At 43.7% G+C, this 23,847-nt stretch overlaps 1 protein-coding gene across 4 annotated transcripts in view; it reads right to left on the bottom strand.

The window, feature by feature from the left end:
- Nucleotides 1-220: 220 nt before the first annotated feature.
- NWD1 (NACHT and WD repeat domain containing 1) overlaps nucleotides 221-23,847 on the bottom strand; it is a 64,298-nt gene continuing 40,671 nt past the window's right edge. For 3 of the 4 annotated variants that reach the window (XM_019642014.1, XM_019642015.1, XM_019642016.1), the window contains 8 exons: nucleotides 21,965-22,173; nucleotides 20,173-20,445; nucleotides 14,075-14,165; nucleotides 11,069-11,223; nucleotides 9,510-9,786; nucleotides 6,592-7,142; nucleotides 3,978-4,083; nucleotides 221-2,454 (listed from right to left, as the gene is read on the bottom strand). In XM_019642014.1, coding sequence (XP_019497559.1) covers nucleotides 2,153-2,454; nucleotides 3,978-4,083; nucleotides 6,592-7,142; nucleotides 9,510-9,786; nucleotides 11,069-11,223; nucleotides 14,075-14,165; nucleotides 20,173-20,445; nucleotides 21,965-22,173 — 1,964 coding nt within the window. In that variant the 3' untranslated portion in view covers nucleotides 221-2,152. Of the gene's footprint in view, nucleotides 2,455-3,977; nucleotides 4,084-6,591; nucleotides 7,143-9,509; nucleotides 9,787-11,068; nucleotides 11,224-14,074; nucleotides 14,166-20,172; nucleotides 20,446-21,964; nucleotides 22,174-23,847 lie in introns of those variants that run through there. The other variant, XM_019642017.1, reaches the window with a different exon arrangement.

The raw sequence follows: 23,847 nt of genomic DNA, 5'->3' as shown, positions 1-23,847 counted from the left end.
TTTTCATTCTAAAAAAAGTGTCCCAGCTTGGATGCTACATTACATGGTCCTACTTAGCCTAAGAGAGCAAGGTGAGGATTTTGATAACCACACTCTCATCCTGGTTCTTCCATGGCTGGGAGACCTCAGGCAAGTCACTCCTCCTGCAGGCACAGGGCATGTCAAACATTCATAGCAACCAAACTCTTTCTGAAGTAAAAACTCACTTCAAGGTCTCCAATATAAGCAAGAATTTGGAATAGCATTTTATTAGTAAAAATTCCTATGTTCAATTTAGTGTTTACATACAAAGCAATTGATTCTCACTTAGGCTGTTGAGATGGACACACAAAAAGTTGTTTAAACCAAAAGTTGTAGCTGAAATCTTCCTTTGTCACAACATCCACTTTTTTCCCTGACTCACAGAGAAATGGTGGCACAGTAGCTATTTTTTCAAGGGATCCCCTTGAAATCTAGGTTAAATGGAGATGGCAGGAGAATCCTAAGTTAATTATCTCCAACACCTTAAAACCTCCTGCCCAACGCACCTAAGCATGCATTTGTAAATTACAGTTTAAAATATTTTTTTAAATGGAATTTGGTGCTAATTTGCAGAACTGCCAAAGCCCTCCTTGGAACCCTGGTTTGAGAAATGGCTGAACAAGACAGTCAGTAGGGTCATGTCCAGCTCAAAAGCTTCTGTTTCTAAAGCTACTTTTTCTGAAACTCTGAATTCCATGGAAGGGAGAAAGAATAGCACTTGAAAGGTTTGGACTTTCCTGTCCTTAAAGCAAAAGCCGCAGAAGCAAGTGGGGTTTCTAGAAGACTGCCCATAAAGAAGAAAGACCTGTTTAAGTGGAATGGAAACAATTGGACTGTTGAGCTTGCACAGGGCAGAGACGGTTCAAAAGCACAGCAGGGAGATGTTGGCAGCTCTTTCCATCTGCTTCCAAGAGCCTCTGGTTTTTAAGATAAAAAAAAGCATCTTTATCCTCAAAGTATGAGAGCCAGGGAGTACAGCTGGAAAAACTCGAACAAGTTTATTGTTTTAATGCCAGCTTGGGTCATGAAGTCAGCTCATGAACTAGAGACGCTACAGGCCAAAAGTGCCTGGAGATGTATACTTGAGCCAATCACCAACTTTTAAACATGGGACCATTTTGCATACAAGTCTGAATTTCTGGCTTTGCTAATGACACTAGGAAGCTCTGACAAAAGTGGGCTGCTTTCCCCATGGAGTTTCTGGGGGTAGAGTCAGTGTGCCCATGCCCACCCGAGACAGAGCACGTGCCCTCCACATTTCCTCCATCTCCATCACTCTTGGCTCCTCACCCAGGTGCACAGCAATTATCCAAATTACTCACTGGCCCCTGTGGGCATTTGAGTGTGCCACCTGTGGAATAGATGGTTGTGCTTGTGAGACTAAAATTGGAGTGATGTGGTCCAAGAAGGGTTGGACAGGAGGCTCCTGGCTCTTGTTTCTCAGAGTTCTTGCACCTAGGGCTATGAACTTGAGCAAATCACAGCTACGTCTGCAAGGCTCAGTTACCTCATCTGTAAAATGGAGGCAGAAACTCCCACCCTCCCTGAAGTTTGGGTTGTGATAAGGATCAGACCACAGTACCTGGTGCTTTATAAACTGTAAAACTCTGTGGTCCACATCTGTAGTTTGGTCAGTCCCACATCCATCCATCCCCCTTTTGCCTGGTACCAGCACCCTAATTTCCCTCTTGGAAATAGCCTCTCCCATTCTCAGTCCCATTCTCAGAGTTTGGTGGTGTTGACTCCATCCTCAGCCTGGGTAGGCATTGGATCTGACTGGCCAATCACAGTGCTGCATTCTCCCAGAGTCAGAGATTGGTTCTAGGATGAACATATGAACCAACTGTGACCAATAGAATCAAGGCTGGGACTTTGGTTCAAACTGTTAGAAAAGGGAAGCTCTCTTTTCTACTGAACTTGGCCACCCTGTTGGTAACTTGTGGGTGGCAGGTCTGCAAATGGAGCCAATAAGGAGGAGAGAGGAATGGAAAGACGGTGAGAAGCAATGTCTGGGTCACATAATCTGAGGCCTTGGGTCCAGATATTCATATACATCAACACATACACCCTCTTTGCTTCAGCCAGATTGAATGAAGCTACCTCATGGAGCCCAGTGCCCCCATGGACAGTTCTACACGATCAGGCAGACTTGTGAGCGTTTGTTTGATTTGCATTCATTTCCCTGGGCACTCCCTGATCCCGAGTCCTGCAATGCAGCTGCAGCAGCAGCCAGCTCTTCTCGCTGCCTTGATTTGATCATCCACACTGCCTTCTTGAAGTTCTTGAGAGGATCCTGCTGTGAGGCTCTTGACGAAGGGCACTGGAATCGTTCACGGATGAGATAGCCATGTCTGGTGGGGGCGATGAAGCCGTTGGCAGTTGGGATGATTCTGTTCACCAGGGCATGAACAAACTGGACAGCCAGCAGAGTGCCTGTGAGGGGTGGAGGGCAGGGAAGCACAAATGAGAAAACTGGGGCCACAGAGATCGCTTCACATATTCAAGGGTTGGCTGCATGGGGTCAAATTCCTGCTATGCTTGTTACTGGCTCAGGCATGACATCCAACCTCTTGGAGTCCCTCTTGCTTCATCTTCAATATGGGAATGATAACTGAACCTACCTGCTGAGGGGAATTATGAAGATTTGAAGATGTCATGCATGTCAATATCAGTTTTTATCCCAGAATGAGTTCAGTAAGTATTATTGGAGAAGGAGTAGGAAAAGAAGTTGTAAACCTGCTCAGGATGGGCTTTTAAGGCCACAATCTACACACCTCTGCTTCTGAGCCATCTGTGACATTTTGCCAGGCATCTTTGCTACACTATATTAAACTACAATGTATGTATTCAATTACAATGTATTCTATTACAATTTATTTGGCTCTACCTGATATTCATTCAGCCACTTACTTGCTTTGTGATCTTGGGCAGATCCCTTAACCTCTCTGAACTTCAACTTCTTCATGTCAAACAGGGATAGCAATGATTTTTACCCTCCTACCAGTGTCATATGGATTCCCTTGTTACAGGAGACAGTGTAGGAAGGTAACAAAGGTAATATGGGGACCAGGCAGAACAGCTTCAAGAAACAGCCTACCAGTTACTCACTGTGTGACATTAAGCAAGTCATCTCATCTCTTAGAGCCTCAGTTTTTGTTCTGTAAAATAGGGGTGGCTGTTGATATAATTAACTGGCTCAGTAACAGTACCTAGTATACAAGGAATGTTAACTTTTCTTAATATGCCCTTAGTGTAACATTGAACCTACCAAGAGATGTGGGGTTTTTAAAGTGGTTGGTCTTAAACGGGCCACCCCTGACATTTATGGGACCCAGGACAAGAGAATGAATCAAGGCCCATATCCTATAAGACACAATACATAAATATTATAAATCTAGCTAATAAACTATTAAATGAAATATGCTCTAGCCTCCTACATTGATGACTATACCTTCGGAACCATCTGGAAGGTCAGGTTTGGGGTAAAATTTCTCAGACTCCTCAATTCCATATTGGAATGTAGCTGTTTGTGGCTTGGCCCCCTTATTTACCCACACCCAGTTCCACCCTATACACTTGGGGCCTCACACATATACATGTAAACCCTTTACCAAGCTCATACATCTAGACTCCATGCACACTATCCATGGCCACCCTGAGCCCAAGGGTATGCGCGTTGGGGGCGCAGTCTACCTTCAAAAGGATGGCCTTGGGAAAGAGGTCTGTGCAGAGGGCTTCAGGCCAGGTGGGGAGGGTGTTCTGGAGTCCCAGGTACCAAGAGCATGGGCCTAGAAGAGAAGCTATAGCTCCAGGTGGGTTTGTGCTCGTGGCCTGTAGAGGACTCGGAGGGAACGAGCTGGAGGAGGCCAAAGTGGGGCACTTTAATGCCTAGGACGCAGGACAGTCTTCTGCTCCAGATCTAAGCTCAGCCCTGCTTTCAAAGCAAAATGACTCACCGTCCAGCACACTCCAGACAATTATAGAGCGATCCCTCAAGCCTGCGTACACATACTTGTCATCCTTGGAGAAGCAAGCACACTGGACTCCTTGACAGTATGAGTTCTGTTGAAAAAGACAATGCAATCTTGATTTCAGACTGAAAGACACCCAGGAGACCCGTCCCAAGGCATGTGTGTAGGAAGCCATATTTGTATGCACCCCATCGGGGATGGATCCACTGAAAACCTAGATAGATGGATAGCATTAATATTCCCAGGATCAAAACATACCCTCACTGAGAATGAGTTGAGAGATTTAGCAATATTTTGCATTGGAGAGTAGGAATTATAGGATTTAATTCTTAAATGTCTTCTGTTATACAAGAATTTGCTATAATTATCTTTAATTAAAAGCTCTGTGCTAAATGCAATATGGGATCCTGGATTGGATCCTAGAACAGAAAAAGGAAATTTGTCAAATAATGTACAATCCCAATGAAGTCGGTATCTTAGTTAATAATATTGTTCCTGGGCCGGCCGAGTAGCTCAGTTGGTTGAGTTAGCTTAAGAGTGTTAGCTCTGAGCAACAGGTCGCTGGTTTGATTCCCACATGGGCCAGTGACACTCCGCCCGAGCTGAGCTGCCACTGAGCTGCCAACAGGTGGCAAGATGGCTCAGCCGGTGAGAGCACGTGCTCCTAACAAGACTGCCTGTTCGATAGTGGGCTATGCTCGCCTGCAACTAAGACTGAACTCGGCACCTTGAGCTGAGCTGCCACCGGGATGGCTCAGTGGATAGAGCGTGTGCTCTAACAACAAGGCTGCTGATTCGACTCCCGCATGGGATGGTGGCTATGCCCACCCGCAACTAAGACTGTAACACAGCACCTTGAGCTTAGAGGCTATTAGCTGCTGATAGGCAGCCAGGTGGCTACTGGCACCCTCCACAAATAAGACTGAAGAACAACAACTTGGCTGGTCCCCCTCCCCAATTCCCCAACATTGTTCCCCTCCCCCAATTCTTCAATTAAAAAATATATTGTTTCCATGTTAATTTCTTAGTTTTACAAACACACTCTCATTACATAAGATATTAACATCAGGGGAAGCTGAGTGAGAAGTGGTAAATGGGAACCTTTGTACTATCTGTACATCTGAAGTTTTCTGTAAATCTAAAAACATTTCAAAATTAAATTTATTTAAAAGCAAAAACAGAAAGTTAGGTGTATTAAACTGCTGTGGTGACATTTCCCATCTCAACAAGGAAAAAGATTACATACATCTCAGCTTCATAAAAATAAACAAGTCAGGTGGGACAAAGGCTTTTTAAGATGAAACTACACACACTCTGTTCTCTTAGTTACAAGATCATCTCCCTGTGTTTATTAACAATATTTATGTCTTGCAACCTAAGGTACAACTTTTGTTCCCAATCTGAAAAACTGGAATAATAACACTAACCATACAAGATTGTTGTGAGGATTAAATTATAGAATTATATTTTAACATGTATATAACATATAAATAATATAAATATATAAATATATAATACAGCTCTTAATAGTATTGATAAAATTATAATAGCTCTTTATGAGATGGGTGGTGCGGACTCTAAGACATTTCACACATAAAGGAGTCACCAGTTTCCCTCCTCAGAGCCTTTGTAGCTGTTGTTCCTCCTGTCTAGAATGCTGTTCCACCAAATTTATTTGACCTTCTTAAATAGCAACCCTTACCACTCTCTACCCCCTTGACCTTGCCCCTTTTTTCCAAAGCCCTTGTTGCTTCCCAACCTATCACATATTTGCTACTTTGTTTTTATTTCACAAACATTTACTGAGCCCTGAGGAGGATATGTCAGGAGCTCTCCTAAGGACGGGGTCCATCATCAGTGAGCAAAACAAAAAAAAATCCTGCCCTGGCGGAGCTCACAGTGTCTCCTCCACTAGACCGTGGCTCCAAAAGGTGGGACTGTCAGTGTCTGCCCTGGTTACAGCTGCTTCCTCAGTGCTTGAAAGGGGCCTGGTATAAGATGTGCAGTCAAAACTGGTGAGCGAAAGAGTGACATAGTTAAGGTGAGGAGAGCGAGGCAGGGCTGTGCTAGTACACAATTTGATCCTGTCTTTATTTAAAATATTGATAATTTTGTTTTTCGTAGATCGTTTGCATTTGTTGTGATTAAAAAAAACACACCAAAAAAACATTGCAGGGGTGGCCAGTTAGCTCAGTTGGTTAGAGCTCAGTGCTCATAACACCAAGGTTGCCGGTTCAATCCCCACATGGGCCACTGAGCTGTGCCCTTCACAACTAGATTGAAATGACTGCTTGACTTGGAGCTGATGGGTCCTGGAAAAACACAGTTCCCCAATAAAAATCTTTAAAAAAAAAAGTTAAAAACAATTATTAAAAAACCCAAAAAAACAAAAAAACATTGCATCAAAGTATAATTTCTCTTGATTTCCAAGTTTTGGGGCACCCCCTTAAACTCTGCTCCTGAGGCAAGTGCCTCATTTACCTTATACTAGGCCTGACCCTGGCCAATGGCATACTGTGTGTGCACTTAATAAATGATGCCTGTCATCAGTTTTCTAATGCCAGGACCTAGCATGCATGTGGTGTGGTGGGTCACGCACCATGTAATTCATCTCGAATTTCCACTTGCATGCCTGCAGGTCCCAGAGACAGAGCAGGGCTTCCTCGGACCCACTGACTGCCAGCTGCTCCTTGTGGCTGACCTCCACGCAGGTTACCCGGCTCCCATGGGCCTCCAGTGGGAACACTTTGGAATTTGCACACTCATAAAGGAAGAGGTCGCCATTGGTCATGCCGTAGATCACGCGGTAGTTGGCTAGAATGGCCACACTGGATATGGTCTCGGGCAGCTGGGTATAGAAGGTGTAGGTTGGCCCATCGATGACTGGACAGGGGTCCCCAGGACTGATGTCCAGCACCAGGACAATGCTGTCATAGGCGATGGCCAGGTGCTCCTCACCCTTACTCAGGGCCATGCAGTTGATGGCTTTCCGGGCCTCCGGAGGGGGGATGCACAGGACATCTTGCCTGGAATTCAGGGGGAACACCAGGACGATGCCGGAAACAAGGCCAGAGAAAAGGAGCTTGGCCTGCTCAGCGACCTCCAGACACCTGACCTCATTGGAGGTGTCCAGGACATCTTGTTCCTCACCTGCCACAATGGGGAGAAGAACTGCATCAGGAATGGATAATAGGAATGCTTGTTGCACGGCTTTCCCAATTTTTTCAATGCTTTCATTATTCGTAAGCTTCAACTCGGCTACTGCAAGTTTTCCTGCTTCCACTCCTGTCCCCCAAACCATCCAAAGTTTTAAAACTAAGAATCATACCATCTCATTGCCCTGCCTAATCCCCCCAGTGACTTCCCACTCCCCTCACGTGATCTCTCGGACCTCATCCCAAATGTTTCCTTTACAAACTGCAGTAACAGCTGAAGAGTAAACACTTTTGCCCTGTAGACTGTATGCTTTCTGTGGCAACCATTGAATCCTGCCTTTGTAGCCCCAAAGCAGCCACAGACAATACATAAATAAATGGGTCTGTCTGTCTGGATTCAGCCTGCGGTCCGGAGTTTGTAGACTCCTATCCACTCCCCACTACACTCTGTTTCATGTCTTGTTTTGCCCCACAACTAGCAGGCAAGCATTTCAAGAATCTGTCTTGCTCACTAATTCGAAAAAATATATGCACCCCTATGTTCATTGATGCGCTATTTACAATAGCCAAGACTTGGAAACAACCGAAATGCCCATCGGTAGACGACTGGATTAAGAAACTATGGTACATTTATACAATGGAGTATTACTCAGCTATGAAGAAGGAAATTGTACCATTTGCAACGATATGGATGCACCTAGAGAACATTATCTAAGTGAAATAAGTCAGTCAGAGAAAGACAAATACCATATGATCTCACTTATATGTGGACTCTAAAGAACTGAATAAACGAGTAATGTAAACAGAAATAGTCTCAGAGACACAGAGGAAAAACTGATTGTGGGTAGTGGGGGAGGGTAAGGATGAAGGAGAAGGGGAAAGGATGAGACAGTATAAATTGGTGACTACAATGTGGCCTCAAGGATAGAAAAGACAGGGGAATATAATCTATCATGTTGTAAATATTTTCTAGGGGGCCAGATGGACTCAGATCTTGTTAGGGAGACCACTTCATAGACAGTGTAGAGGCCTGGCCACTGCGCTGTATATCTGAAGCTGATGTTGAATAATATTGTATGTCAACTATAATTTTATATACATATACTCACGGGATGTGGAGTAGAGTGTGGGAATGGAGTCAATGGAATTGTAATAGATATGTATATCAGGGGTGGGAGGGCAGTGGATGGGGGGAGTTGTCACTTTGTGAGGGGTGAAAAGGATAAATATTGCATTGTTTTGTACACCGGAAACTAATAATAATAATATAAATAAATAAATAAAATATGCAAAAAACAAAAAAAAGACTCTGTCTTGCTGACCTCCCAGAGCCCAGCACTAAACATACATCTGTCAAAAATCCATGAATTCATGGACTCGAGAGTGAAGTTATTTTCTCTATTATTTTATCATAACTGAGAAATTTCTACATCTCCATTTGCCCAATGAAGATTATAGCAGGTACTGTTGGTGACACGCCCAGACCCCCTGTACTGGCCAGTTCACCCACCCCAAGGCTGCCTACTGACCTCTGGTGAAGGGAACCCGCATCTGGAAATGTCTGGGGGCTGTGCCTGTCCCCCTCCCAAGAAAGGCACCAGGCCAATGACTGCCTGATAGGGGTACAAAAGGATGGCCCCCTTTCTTCAAGGTGGGACAACTCTGAAATGCACTTTATGCTCCAGAGCCCCCAGTGGGATCAGGCTGAGCCCACGTCCTTGCTTAGTCCTTTCCTAGCCCCAACCTGCTTCCTCACCCCCTCTCAGGCTTCCCCTGGGGGTTGCCCCTCCATGCACTGCTTGTGTGAGTATCACGGTCATATGCCCTGCTTCCGGGGAACCTGAACTAAAACAGACTGACAACCAATTATCAATTGCCTTATGCTAGAAATGTGTAAAATTAAATCCTGTTTGCTATTAGCCACTTCCAACTAGACTGGCCTGATGGGGGTGCTATGGACTGAATGTTTGTGTCTCCCCGAAGTTCATATGTTGAAATCCTAACACCTAACGTGCTAGTATGAGGAGGTGGGGCGGTTGGGTGGCGATTAGGTCATGGAGGTGGATGGAGCCCTCGCGATGGAATGAGTGCCCTTGTAAGAGGAGAAAGGAGAGCTTGCTCTCTTTCAGCTCTCTTCCATGTGAGGATACAATGAGACGGTGGCCATCTGCAAACTAGGAAGAGAGCCTCACCAGATACTAGATCTGCCGGCACCTTGATCTTGGACTCCCAGCCTCCTGAACTGTGAGAAATAAATGTCCGTTATTCTAGTCGATGGTGTTCTTTTACAGCTGCCCAAACAGACTAAGACAGGGGCTTCAATGCTTACCCACATGAATGAATGAGCTTTTATCATACAAACCTTCTGCCAAATCCCAAATGGTGATTTTGTTTTTGTCCCCAATTTTAGGGAAGTAAACATAACTCCCATTGTGTGACACGGCAGTGAGGCCAGTACGGTCCAGAAATGGGGCAGAGGCCCGTGGCTTCTGAATGTAAGTGAGGTCCCAGACTTTAAAGGACGAAGACTGTTGGGAAGCAGATGCCACCAAGGTCCCACCCCGGGCCAGCAGGCTCACGGGGGCCCCGACACCTTCCAGGATGTCCAGCAGGCTCCCCTGCTCTGACAGACTCCAAACCTGAGGATGGAGAGCGGAGAGGTAGAGGTGACTTCTTTCTTATGCTGCCTGCCTAGCTTGGAAACGTGCTCAGGTCCATTTGTCATCTAAGGTGAATTCTCAAGCTGAAGTTCAAGGACCTTCACGTTTCCTCACCCCTTCAAACTTCCCCACATCTCACCATTCTACTGCCATGGCAGTTCTCAAAGTGTGTTCCAGGGAGGGTATCCCAAGCTTTTTCTGCAAAACCAAACCTATTTTCATAATAATTCTGAGATATTATTTGTCTCTTCTATGCTTCCTCTCACAAGTGAACAGTGGAATTTTTTAAAAAGTTATGGGACATGTGATATTACAATAGATAGGAGAATGCAGAATGAAATAGGTGAACCCAGTTACCTTCTATTAAGCCAGACGTGGAAGAGATTTGCCAAAATGTGAAACAACGATACTCTTCTTACGAGTTTTTTGGTGTGTTTCAGAAAATAGAGTTATTTTCAAAAAAGTATATTATTATGTTGACCGTCATGTTAATGAATTAATGGATAAGTATTTCCTCATTTTTAACTTTTAATATGGTAATTATCAATAGATACTAAATGCAGTGTGGGATCTGGGTTGGATCCTGAAATTGAAAAGAAGGACATCTGTGGGAAAGCTGGTAAAATCAGAACAAAGTCTACTGATCAGTTACGAGTATTGTCCCAGTGTTAATTTCTTGGTTTTGATAAAGGGATCAAGGTAATATGAGATGTGAATGTTGGGGCAAGCTGGGTGAAGAGTAGATATATATTTGGGGACTCTGCAATTCTTCTGTAAATCCTAAAATTATTCCAAAATAAATCACTTGTTAAAATATATAAATCAAATTGGTATAACTCACATAAACAAAAGCTCTTGGGGGGTGGTCTTCAATAATCTTTAAGAATGTAAAGATGGGCTGAGGCCAGATCATTGGAGAACCGATATTTTTATCATGTGCTTTTCTCACCAGCCCTGAGAACTTTGAACTTAACAGGAATTTTCCTTCCCTCCTTTCCAACACTGCTCCACTCTGACAGTCAAAACCCTCCTAGCCTTTTAGGTTTCGTGGGAAGCTATCTCCTTTGTTGACTACTTTGGTAATTCCCCCAGGTCTGTTGCTGGGTCCCAGGAGACTCTCCCATATCCTCCCAATCACCTACCCTGTCCTGCACTCTTTTTTGTGTGTGTCTGTATTCTCAAGTACAAAGATCCCTAAAGAATCCTACCTTTTATTATGGAGGTGGAGATGAGGGTGACAGGCCCTGGGTCTTCCCCTCACCTGAATGAGAGCATCCTGGGACCCAGTGACGATCAGGTTGTTCTCAGCACCAAAAACAGCCGTCTCCACTGTGTCCTCATGTTCAAGGTCAGTGGCCATGAATCGATGAAACCCCTGTGAGTCAGCCAAGAATATCCGCACTGATCTTCCAAAGCCTGAAATGGCAGGGACCTGGGTTACGCCTTCCATTCCTGGAGGAGCTTGAGAGTCATTCAATTCGGTCAACAGAGATTTTTTTTTGAGCACCTATTATGTGCCAGTGGAAGTAATACAGTGGTGAGCAAGACAGAGCCTTCCATGGGGGTGACAGTGATCAATAAGCTCACAGAAAAACAGTAGTTACTTGTTATCAAATTTTATGAGTTTTCAGAGTGCTGGGAGGGCCTGTTTGGGCTGCTCACAGTATCCCAGAACCCAGCACAAAGCTGGACATAGAGACAACACGCTTTGAAGATGGAAGGAAGGAAGGAAAAAAAGAAATAAAGGGAAGGAGGGGGAAAGGAAAATAAAAGGTTATAATTTGCAATAAGGACAATGAAATCAGGGGACTGAGTGCCATGAGAAAATGGCACAGAGACACACATAGCAGAAAAGGCAATGTGAAGACGGAGGCAGAGACTGGAGCGATGTGGCCACCAGGTAAGGGAAGGAATCACAAGGCAGAAGCTGGAAGAGGCAAAAAAGGAGTCTTCCCTTGAGCCTGTGGAGGGAGCCGGCGCTGCCAACACTGTGGTTTTGGACTTGTGGCCTCTAGAACTGTGAGACAAGAAATTCCTATTGTTTTAAGCCACCACATTTGTGTGGTGGTTTCTTATGGCAGCCCCAGGACATGCGAGCTGACTTTAGAGGGATGAGGAGGTGACAGGCACTGGAAGAGTGGGAACAGCATGGGACAGCCAGAAGGTAGGAAAGGCATGGTATGCCTGAGGAGCAGCATGGAGGCCAGTGCAGCTGGAGCAGAGTGAAGGAAGGGGAGGTGAGGGAGAGAAAGAGCTGCTAGATTTTGCAAAATAGCAACAACAGCAATAACAACACACCCCGTTAATTCTGAATTTCAGATGAACAATGAAAATTTTTATTAGTATAAGTATATCCCAAATATTGCGTGGGATATACTTACACTGAAAACTCAAGCTGTTGTTTATCTGAAAGTTAACTGTGCATTCTGCATTTTATCTAGCAACCCTACCCAAGGGGAGCTGCTTCCTTGCGTTCCATATACGGTCTGGGTGAATGTTGTGTTGAAAGGACCCCTAGCAGGGAGGTGGGCGAATAAGGACTACATCTCCTAACCAACAGGTTGGTTCCTAACACTGTGGATGGGAAAACTGTCCAGGCTCCTTCTCATTGGCTGCTGGAAAGAGCTACCCTTGAAACCCAACTGTAACATGTTTCTAGGTCACTGAAATCCTCAATGCTGTGACCTCAGTTCTGATTCTATTTTGTGCCTCTACCCTTGTTTTTCTTTCTATTTTTAGTCCTAATTCCTGGGCTGCATTTTACACATACTTAAGCCACCTGAAATCCTTTTGGAAACAGAATAGAAGGTATATATCAATTCATCATCCATCAGTCAGACTTGGAGGATAATTGTTTATCTACCAGCCCTGCACTCTGTAGGAGGGTCACCACGAGCCACACATGGCTATCAATGTGGCTGGTCTGAATCAAGATGAGCTGTAGTATAAAATACACACCAGATTTTGAAAACTTCACACAAGAATTTTAAAAAATAATGTGAAATAGACCATTAATCATTTTTATATTGATTTCATGTTTGGGTTCAGTAAGATATATTAACACGAATGCTACCCGTTTCTTTTGACCTTTTTAAATCGGGTCATGAGAATATTCACAATTATTACCATGGCTCACATTTATGTTTTGCACTACTGGATAGCACTTGTCTAGAGCATCTTTGACCCCTAGAAATGGCTTTACAAAAATCAGGCTGATTTTAGAGTAGTAAAACTAGTCTGTATGAGACCATAATGATGGATATATGCCATTATACATTTGTTCAAACCCATAGAACGTACAACCCCAGGAGTGGAACCTAATGTGAACTGTGGACTTTGGATGACGATGTGTCAGTGTAGGTTCATAGATTGTAAATATGCAGCACTCCAGTGGGAGATATTGATATTGGGGCGGGGCGGGGAGGCTACGCCTGGGGCGGAGGCAGGGGTGTATATAGGAAATCTCTGTACATTCTGCTCAATTTGGCTGTGGACCTAAAACTGATCTGAAAAGAAATAGTCCTTAAAAAAAAAAATCAGGCTGTGGAGCATCTGTCGGTCACCTCTGCAAGGAAGCCTTCCCTGACTGCTTTGGACTAAACAAGGGAATCCTATCACATGCTCCCATGGCCCCAATTCTTGTCTTTTTTTGTGCCTACCTACTTGTCCATCTTTCCTGCTAGCAGGGGTTGTGTAGGCTGGCGTACCTCTGAGTGTACCCAATCCTCTCATCCAGCACCCCCTCTATCCCTGTGACTATCCTGCAGAGATAACCACTCCCATTTCAAAAATAATGAACCAGAAGAAGCCCAGAAAGATTAGGAGATTTGCCCAGAACAGGGGTTGTTGGCAAACTGTAGCCTGTGGGCTGAAAGTGGCTGACCACCTATTTTCGTGTGGCCCGTGAGCTAAGAATACTTTTTATATTTTTCAATGCTTGAAAAAACTCAAAATAAGATTACTATTTCATGACACATGAAAATGGTATGAAATTCAAATTTCAGTGTCTATAAAGAAAGTTTTATCGGCACAGTGCCATACCCACTTGAAATATGTCCTGGGTGGCTTTTGCATTACAAGGGCAAGGTTCAATAATTGTGACAGAGACCATTGGGCCCGCAAAGCCAAAAAAGCATCCTATGTGGCCCTTTGCAGAAAAAGTTTGTTGAGCGCTGCGCTAGGACTCTGCCCTTTCTCCAAGCCCCTCCCCACTTACAGCCAAATCCAGAACTGCCCCTGCATCACTCCCCAGGGAGCTAAATGCTACCTGCAGCGAGAAGGGACTCGTCTTCAGAGACCACCAGGAACCTCACAGCTTCTGGAAGCTTCTCTAGCAGACTGTCTCCTTCAGAGGAAACCTGCACAAAGTCAAAGATGCCATCAGGCATTTCCATAGGGTTAAGTGTTCAGGGTCAAGAGCTTGGATCTGATGCATGGCTCTGCCACTCACTAGTAATGTGAGTGAGGAATTTAAGCAATGTTAAATTCCTTAACCCTCGGGTGCCTCAGTTTTCTCATCTGTTAAATGGGTGATGATACAGGGACCGCCTCACAGGGCTTTCGTAGATTAAGAAGTGTGTTGGAGTGGTCCACCCCACCCTCGCCAGGCACATAGTCAGCCCTCCCAAAGTGGCAAGTATTATTATTACTGTTGATGTTGTAGTTGTTGTAACCAACTAAGGAACCCAGAGAACATTCCAGTATTCATTTTCTGCCCCCAGAAGAGGTCTGGAGATCTCAAATAAAATCAAAACACAGGTTGGAGCCAGAAGAAGGCAGCATCATTCTTCCCATTCCTGAGTTGCAGAAATGAACTCATTTTGCTCAGATCCAAGAGGAAGATTCATTCATTAATCCTGATTCTCAGCCCCAATCCAGCTTACTGAGATTTGAGCACCTGACCAACAACAGGCCATGTGCCAAAAGCTTTATGTCCATTATCTTGGGCGGGGTGGACAGGTGAGCAGCCCAGGAAAGTGAGTCCTTTGCACCAATTCAAGCCAATATTTAAAAAATATTTGTTCAACATTTATTTAACATGCACAGGAGAAAGGGAATTTCTTCATGGATGTAACTGCCATTTTTTTAACATTTTTTTTTAAACTTAAACAATAATGCTGTAAGATTTTTTTAAAAATAAATATCCAGTGCATCTTTTCACCTTCCCTGTTACTCTACTCTTCCTTCTCCCCAGAAGGGACTGTTCTCTGCATTTGCTGAGCGTCCATTAGCATATTATAGGAGCATCCTGTGTTGTACAATGCATCACACATATTGTTCTGTAAGTTGCTTTTTCGTTTAACGTGTCTGGGGCAGTGGTTCTCAACTTGGGGGTGATTTTGCCTCCCCAGGGGACATTGGGCAATGGAGACCTATTTTTGGTCATTAATAGTGGGGAGATACTTTGTACCTAGTGGGTGGAGGTCAGGGGTGCTGCTAAACACACTGCCATGCACAGTACAGCCCCCTACAGCAAAGCGCCCCACCTGGCCTAAAATGTCAATAGTGCCATCCGGTGTGTGGGTGGGGAATAAGCTAGCACAGCAGTCAAGAACCTGGATCCTAGAGCCAGACTGCTTGAGTTCAAATCCAATCTGTGACAGTCTCCAGCTGTGTGACCTTAGACAAATGACCTTACCTCTCTGAGCCTCAGCTTACCCATCTGTAGCATAGAGAAAATAGCAGCAGCTACATCTTGGCATTGCTCTGAGGGTTAAATAAATTAACAGATAGAAAGTGCCTAAAATAGTGCTTCGTACAGTGAACACTACCTGAAAATTTGTTGTAATTTCCATGAAAGTACCTCTAGCCCAGGAGTTGGCACATTTTTCCTGTCATGGGCCAGGTAGTAAATATTTTAGGTTTTGGAGCCATACAGTCTCAACTTTGCATATAACACAAATGCAGCCATAGACAGCATATAAATAAATGGGTGTGGTTAGGTGCCAATAAAACTCCATTTATGGACACTGAAATATAAATTCCATAGAATTTTCACATCACAAGTTATTTATAAATTTTTTTTCAACCACTAAAATTAGAAAAACCATTCTCAGCTTGCAGGCTGCACAAAAAACAGGCAGCAGGCCACAGTTTGCTGACCACTGCTCAAGACCATCTGATTTCTTTATAGCTACATAATCTGCCATAGTATGGAAGTTCCTAACTTCATATCACTGCTTTTCTATGGACGGACATCTGAGATCATGTTAATGTTTTCTTATTACATAGAGTGCTGCAGTAAATGCCATTCTCTAAGCTGGTCTCATTTTTTTTTTCCCCCTTAAAGATTTTACTCGGTAATTGGGGGGAGGGGAAGGGGAACACACAAGTTGCTGTCCTTTGGCTCCTCAGTCCAGTTGTGGAGGACGTCGCCCATGCCAGCACCATCATTGCGCTCCTCTGGGTTGAGGCAGATTGGTCACTGGCCACTGGACGACCACTCACGGCGGCTCTTGGCAGCTCACCCTGGCTGCCAGCCACTCACACCGGCTGCCAGCAACACACGGTAGCTTATGGGAGCCCACTGCAGCTCCACTGCAGCCCACGCTGTCACCGGCGACCCATGGCAGCCCAGCTCCAGGTTGAGCTGTTGTTCACCATCTCAGCCATAGAGGGCACCACGTCACTGGCCCTAATGTGGGATCCAAACTGGGGCCCTGCTGCTCAGAGCCGGTGTCCCAAGCCAGCTCCCAACCAACGCACCACTCGGCCGGCCCTGATCTCATTTTAAGTGAGAAGTAAATTCTTGAAAAATCTCAGATCATCTAAATATGCCAAATTTGAGAGGGATCGTCCACTAAGATCCAAAAGGACAGTAGGTATTTCTGCCTACCAGGCGTTGCTGCTGCCACTGACATGAGTGTAAACATAGTCTACCATTCGTGAGACGCTGAACCAATTTTATAACGTTTTTGCATTTTTCCGCATTTCAAATTTGCTCATAAAATTAGACGGAATATTTTTATAATCTTATTTCAAATTTACCTACCTAGCTCAAATTCACATAAAATGTAGCCACACTGTGTTTACATTCATGGGCACGGCTGCAAGTATTTAGAATAGGTTCCTGGAGGCAGAATTGCTGGGTTCAACAGGAGTATGACTTTTTTTTTTTTAGCTGAGCCATCCTGCCACCTATTGACAGCTCAGCGGCAGCTCAGCTTGGGCCGGGAATCAAACTGGGGACCCTGTTGCTCAGAGCTCAAACTCTTGAGTGAGCTCTTAACCATCGCGCCACTCGGCCGGCCCGGGAGTTTGACTTTTTAATCTTGTGAGACACTGCAAGATTGCTTTCCCAAGAGCTCGCCAGTTTATATCCCCACGAAGAAGGTAAAATAGTGCCCAAGAAATGGCTTTTCTTTTCATAAAAATACACACTTTTATGTTCAAAGTAAGAGCTCCGTTACAGGCACTTTTCTGAACCAGATAAATCTTAGGAGATATTTGTAAAATATCAACATTTAGATAATAAAATTAAACTCCCATTCCTGGTATAATCACTCTATGCAGAAACCAATTTCAAAGTTTCAGTGAATTATAATGACCAAAGGCAGGTCACAGCCGGCTCTTTGGGACTCAGAGTTGGTAACTTCATCTGTAGTTGTCCCGTGCAACTGGTCATAAGAAGTGTGTGTGTGTGTTTATTTCTATTAGGGCAGGATGGAGTCCTGCTTACATGTTTTAAATCCTTGTTGTAAGTTTCATGTATTTTAATATCTGACTCTTGGTTGACATATGCATGATCTTTATTTCCTGGCTTGCAGGTCTAGCGGCTTTACATCTTGAGTTCCACTTGGACTCAAATATTTCAGGGTCAGCTTGGGTGAAGAGTGACGGTTGGGTACCACTCAGGAACTTTGGCACAAAGAGACTGTTTTTCCCAGGACCAAATTATTCCAGAGTCTTTGGGTACCTGCTCATTCAGCCTCCTTCCCTTTGCTCTGGCTTTCATACGGCACAGACAGCTTTGAGCTAAGCTTTCTCTATTCTGATGCCCTTCCTTTATTAAGCTTCCGTCTGGTATTATACCCCTTCAGCCTTTTCAAGCACCTCTTACAGCGCAGGTTTGTTGGAGACAAATTGTCTCAGCTTTTACTTGCCTGAAAATGCCTTTATGTTGTCTTCAGTGTTGAAGGATATTTTCACTGGATATGGAAGTCTAGGTTGACAGGTTTTGCTTTTTTCTTTCATCAAGTTACAGATGCCATCTCATTGTCTTCTGTCCTTGTTGTTTCTGATGAGGTCAGCTGCCATTCTTATCATTGTCACCCACTATATGTAATGAGTCTTTTCCTCTGCCTGCTTTTAAGATTTTTCTCTTTAACTTTGTTATTCATAAGTTTGATTATGATTGCCAAAATGTAGTTTTCTTTTTTTTAAGATTTTATTGGGGAATTGGGGGAGGGGAACAGCGTTGGGGAATTGGGGAAGGGGAACAGACAAGTTGCTGTCCTTTTGTTCTTCAGTCTAGTTGTGGAGGACATCGCTTCACTGGCCCATGTTGGTATTATCATTGCGCTCTTCCCGGGTGAGGCAGTTGCTCGCCGGCCACTGGAAGGCCGCTCACACCTGCTGCCGGTGGCTCACGATAGCTTACAGAAGTCCACTGCAGCTCCACTGAGGCCTATGCCATCGCCGGTGACTCATGGCAGCCCAGCTCCGGGTTGAGCTGTTGTTCACCATTTTAGCTGTAGAGGGCGCAGCATCACTGGCCCTAATGTGGGATCCGAACCAGGGACCTGTTGCTCAGAGCTGGTGTCCCAAGCCAACTCTTAACCAATGCGCCACTTGGCTGGCCCCCAAAATGTAGTTTTCTTTCGTTTGACCCTGCTTGGGGACCCTGTGAGCTGTTGGATCTTTGGGCTGATGTCTTACATAAATTTTGGAAAATTCTCAACCATTATCTCTTCAAATATTACTTCTGTAGCATTCTCATTCTCTCCTCTACTTCAGAGACTCTAATTGTCCTTTGGACATTCGGCTTTGTCCCACAAGTCTCAGATACTTTGTTCATTTTCCACTCATTGATTTTTTTTCTTTATATTTATGATGGATAATTTCCATTAACTTGCCTTCAATTCACTGACATTTCTCTGCTGTGACTAGTCTGCTGTTAAATGAATTCTTCATTTCTGACACTGTCTTTTTTTATTTCTAGAATTTCCATTTGGTCTTTTATTCTAGTTTTGGTTTAACATTTTGAAATTCCTCATCTGTTCGTTCACACGTGTTATTCACCTCTTCCATTATTTATCATATATGTTTTAAAGTTCTTTGTCTGATCATTTAAACATCTGAGTCATTTGTGTATCTCCTTTATTGGTTGTTTTGCTCTTGATTATGGTCCTAATTTGTTCTTGATTATGGTCCCATTTTCTTGCTTGTGGTGTCATAATTTTTGTAATATAATGGATATTGTGTATAAAAAGACAGCACAGCCTAAAGTAAATAATATTTACCCCAAGAAAAGGACATGCTACTTCTGTTGGGCCTCTAGTATGGAGAAGTCTGAATCAATCTAATCTGTATGTCGGCTTGGTTTGGGCTTGATTGTATTTGTCCTTAAATTCACTGACCCACAGTCCCAGATATTTTGAGGGTGTTATCAAGACTTTCCCTCCAGCAGGGCTGGGGTCTGGACACTGGTGAGACTCAATAGATCCTCATTCCTTACACCCCAACCATCAGTTTTCCAAATCACAGAACAGCTCTCTCTCTATACCCTGGCCAACTTTTTGAGGGTGCTAGAGATTACCTTCCATTCCTGCTGCAGCTTTTTGCCCCAATTTACATTTTGCCAGGAATTTACTTTGGGTTGCCCCAGAAGCTGACATTGAGAATAGTATTTGGGTGCGAGTAGTTTATTTGGGAATTAATTGCAGCAAACACTGGTAGAAAGTGGAAAGTTGAGACTGTGAAGGGAAGGCAATCAAAAAATGTGGCTCATTAAGGCAGTTGCTAATGTGGGCAAATGGAGTTCAGTCTCCCTTGCTCCCATCTCACCGCCACACTTGACCTCTGTGTTAATACTCCTGGGAGCAGACCTCACCCAACCACTAATGGATCTGGTGGATAGTATCCCAGCTCCTGGCTTCTCAGTGGGGACAACTCTGACAGTTTTTATACTGTTTCCCAGAGTACCCCCAACTGGACTGAGCGCCAACAATTGCCCACATTGGCCAGCCCTCAGAGACACCAATAGATGTTTCCTGAACTGTGCTGAATTGGAAATCCCTAGAATTAAGAAGCCAAGTGGCATTTATTAAAAGATCAAAGGTGAGATGGTTTTTCTCTTCTTTCTAGGACATCTGAGCACTTTGGAATTAAGTGAATGTTGGCATCATATTCAATAAAGTTGCTTACCAAAGAGATGGAACCCTTGCTGAACCCAATAACGATCTTTCCTGGTTTCTGGACCGAGACCCCACAGGTAGGTGTTTCTTCTTTTATGCTGGACAAGCGTTGCTTCCCCTGCACTTTTCCCGTGGCTGAGCTCCACAGAGTGACCACACCACCCTCAGACACAGTCAGCAATGTGGGCCAGGAAGCCAGCACTGCCGTGAACATCCAGGGGTCAGAGGCATCTCCTAGGATATGGAAAACCAGCTCTGCAGTTTCCAGATCCCAAGCACTGACCTAATGGAAGGATGAAAAGAAAGAGAGAACTCAGCGGGGACCTAGGTTGCATGTTTTCCAGGGCTGAATGCAAGACCTGTTCTTTTTTATAGCTCGTGTATTTTATTTTCAACGCTCTGCCAGTTCCAAAATAAAAGGGGGCAGGGAAGAGGTATTTTAGATTGGATCCTGGAATAGCAAAAGGACATTTGTGAGAAAACTGATGAAATCCAAATAAAGTCTTGAGTTAAATTGATGGAAATTATCAATATTAATGTCTTAGTTTTGAAAAATGTGATTTTGTAAGCTGTTGACATTAGAGAAGGCTGGATCAAGGGCACATGGAACTCTTTATAATGTCTTTATAACTTTTGCATAAATCTAAATTTGCTCTAAAAGAAAAAGTTTTAAAAATAGAAAAAAGAGCCAGCCATGACATATTAATTGACATATATGTCCATTATTAGTAATTATTATTATTATTTTTTTAAAAGATTTTTTAAATTGGGGAATTGGGGGAGGGGAACAGACAAGTCGCTGTCCTTTTGTTCTTCAGCCTAGTTGAGGACGTTGCTTCACTGGCCCATGTTGGTATTATCATTGTGCTCTTCCCGGGTGAGGCAGTTGCTTGCCAGCCATTGGATGGCCACTCACGCTGGCTGCTGGCCACTCACGGCAGCCCACTGCTGCCCCACTGCAGCCTACACCTTTGCTGGCGACTCAAGGCAGCCCAGCTCCAGGTCGAGCTGTTGTTCACCATCTTAGCTGTAGAGGGCGCAGCGTCACTTCATGTGTGATTTGAACCAGGGCCCTGCTGCTCAGAGCTGGCATCCCAAGCCAACTCTTAACCAACATGCCAGTTGGCTGGCCCCCATTATTAGTAATTATTAATTAAATCAGGTTTTCTGTTTAACCTCACCAAAATAACCCCAAAGTATCTTTTTATCAGCAATAACCATTTACATGGTAAACGTTTGTCCATTAATTCTACTTCTGGGGTTTATGCTAAAGAGATACACGCAAAGATATATGCATGAGGAAGTTTATCTCAGTTATTTGAAATTGCAAAGAACTGGACACAACCTAGATGTCCAACAACAAAGGGTTAAATAAACAATAGTGGAGCCATGCAATGGAACCTTATGAAGTCACTAAACATGCAGTTTTTAAAAGTGCTTAAGGTTATGGACAAATGAAAAACTAGCATAAAACAGCATATATGGTTTTATCCCAATTTTGTTTTACACACACACACACACACACACACACACACACACACACACATACACATACACACACTTCCATATGCACACACCACATAAAGTAAAATCATGTAAATGTTAAGACTGGTTATCTTAGGGATTATCTATTATTATTTATTATTTCTTTACAGTTCTTTCCAAACTTTTGATAACAAAGGTGATTTCTCTAATCAGTTTTGAAATCAACCAACACTTCTTTAATATTTAAGCCTGCGCCGCCCAATAAAAATATAATGTATGCCACATGTGACTAAATTTTTATTAGACACCTTTGTTACCTTTGAACCAGATGCAGAATACACAACCTTCTTTGCTTCGTCCACATAAAGGCTCCAGATTGGAGGATCTGTGGGATCTTTTGCGCCTCTGTCCCAAATAGTGAATTTCTCCTGGCCAGAAAGTAAGTTCCACAAACGCAATGTGCGGTCCTTGGAGGCGGAGATGGCGAGTGTCCCTTTGGCAAACACTTTCAAACAGCTCACCTGTCCTTCAGCAGGCCAGGGTGGGGGAGAGAATACATTAGCTGGGAACATTTTGACCTTCCAACTACCAAAATGCCTGTTGGCTTGGAAATTGCCTGGTTTACCAAAGAAAAGATGGATGGAGTCGAACATATCCAAATTACAAATAATGGAATACGGTAAAGCTAAGGTGAGGGTGTGACAACTGGGTGGGATTAAATCAACTGCCCAGACGTTGAAACTGTAATAAAAGGGATTATTGAAATTAATAAAAGTTCAGCATCATCAGGGAGTGCGAGAAAAGCAAGGTAAAATGATAGAAGAAGATTGTATAATCTTGGGGAGATATTTTCTAAGCAAGACATGAAATTTGGAAGACATAAAGGGGGGAAATAGACCAGTGGGATTACATAAAGATGTAAAATTTCAAGAGGGTAAAGTGTAACTGAAAGGCATATGACAGAGTAAAATGAAAACATCTAACGCTGGGAGCTTTGGGGTTGGGGAATGTTTTATTGTGCTGCAAACAGCCTATTTGGAAAGCAGTAAGATGACACTTGTCAAAACCCAAAGAAATATTTGTATGCTCCCATTCAAGAGTCTCGCTCCCTGGAAATATTTGACAGAGTGAAAAAAATATTGATAAGAGATGCATCCCAGCATTATCCATAATAGCAGACAATGAGAAATAGCCTAAATATAAAACTTTTTAAAATAGTTTAACAAATTCTGGAACATGATCTGTTGTGACAAATGAAATATTTTACTGCATTTAAACATTATAAATGTGCAGATTCAATGGATCATAGCAGCATTACTCATAACAGCCCCGAATTGGAAACAGTGTAAATTTCCTTCAACTAATAAATGGTTAAGCAAGCCGGTCCTTCCACACAACGAGACTATGACTCAGCAATACAACGGAACAAATTATGGATACACACAGCGATAGGGATGACCCTCAAACACATCACACTGAGTGGAAGTAGCCAGGCGCAAAAGATCACAGGGTGTACAATTCCATTGATACAAAATGTCTAGTAAGCAAATCTATAGACTCAGAAAGTACATCTGTGGTTGCCTGAGGCTGGGGGTGGGAGTGGAGATGAACTGTGAAGGGCGGAGGGGTCTCCTATGGATGATGGAAAGTTCTAGGATTGTGGTGATGGTTGTACAACTCAGTAAATTTACTAAAAATCATTGAATTATACACTTAAAACAGGTGAATTGTATGGTATGTAAATTTCACCTTAATGAAGTTGTTTTTTTGTTTTTGTTTATTTTATTTTATTTTTTTTATTGGGAAATTGGGGAAGGGAAACAGTGTTGGGGAATTGGGGAAGGGAAACAGCTAAGTTGTTGTCCTTCAGTCTTAGCTGTGGAGGGCACAGCTAGCTCAGCTCCAAGTCCAGTTGCCTTCCGGCCACTTGTCAGCAGCTTGCGGCCGCTCAGCTCAAGGTGCCCTGTACAATCTTAGTTGCGGGTGGGTGTAGCCCACCATCCCATGCGGGAGTTGAACCAGCAGCCTTGTTGTTAGGAGCACATGCTCTCACCAGCTGAGCCATCCTGCCACCTGTTGGCAGCTCAGCGGTAGCTCATATCTGGTGCAGCTCACTGGCCCATGTGGGAATCGAACCGGTGATCCTGTTGCTCAGAGCTCACACTTTTTTTTAAAGATTTTTATTGGGGAATTGGGGGGA

Source organism: Hipposideros armiger, unplaced genomic scaffold (genome assembly GCF_001890085.2).
Source record: "Hipposideros armiger isolate ML-2016 unplaced genomic scaffold, ASM189008v1 scaffold_64, whole genome shotgun sequence".
NCBI lineage: Eukaryota > Metazoa > Chordata > Mammalia > Chiroptera > Hipposideridae > Hipposideros > Hipposideros armiger.
This window is presented reverse-complemented; position numbering and strand designations above follow the sequence as displayed.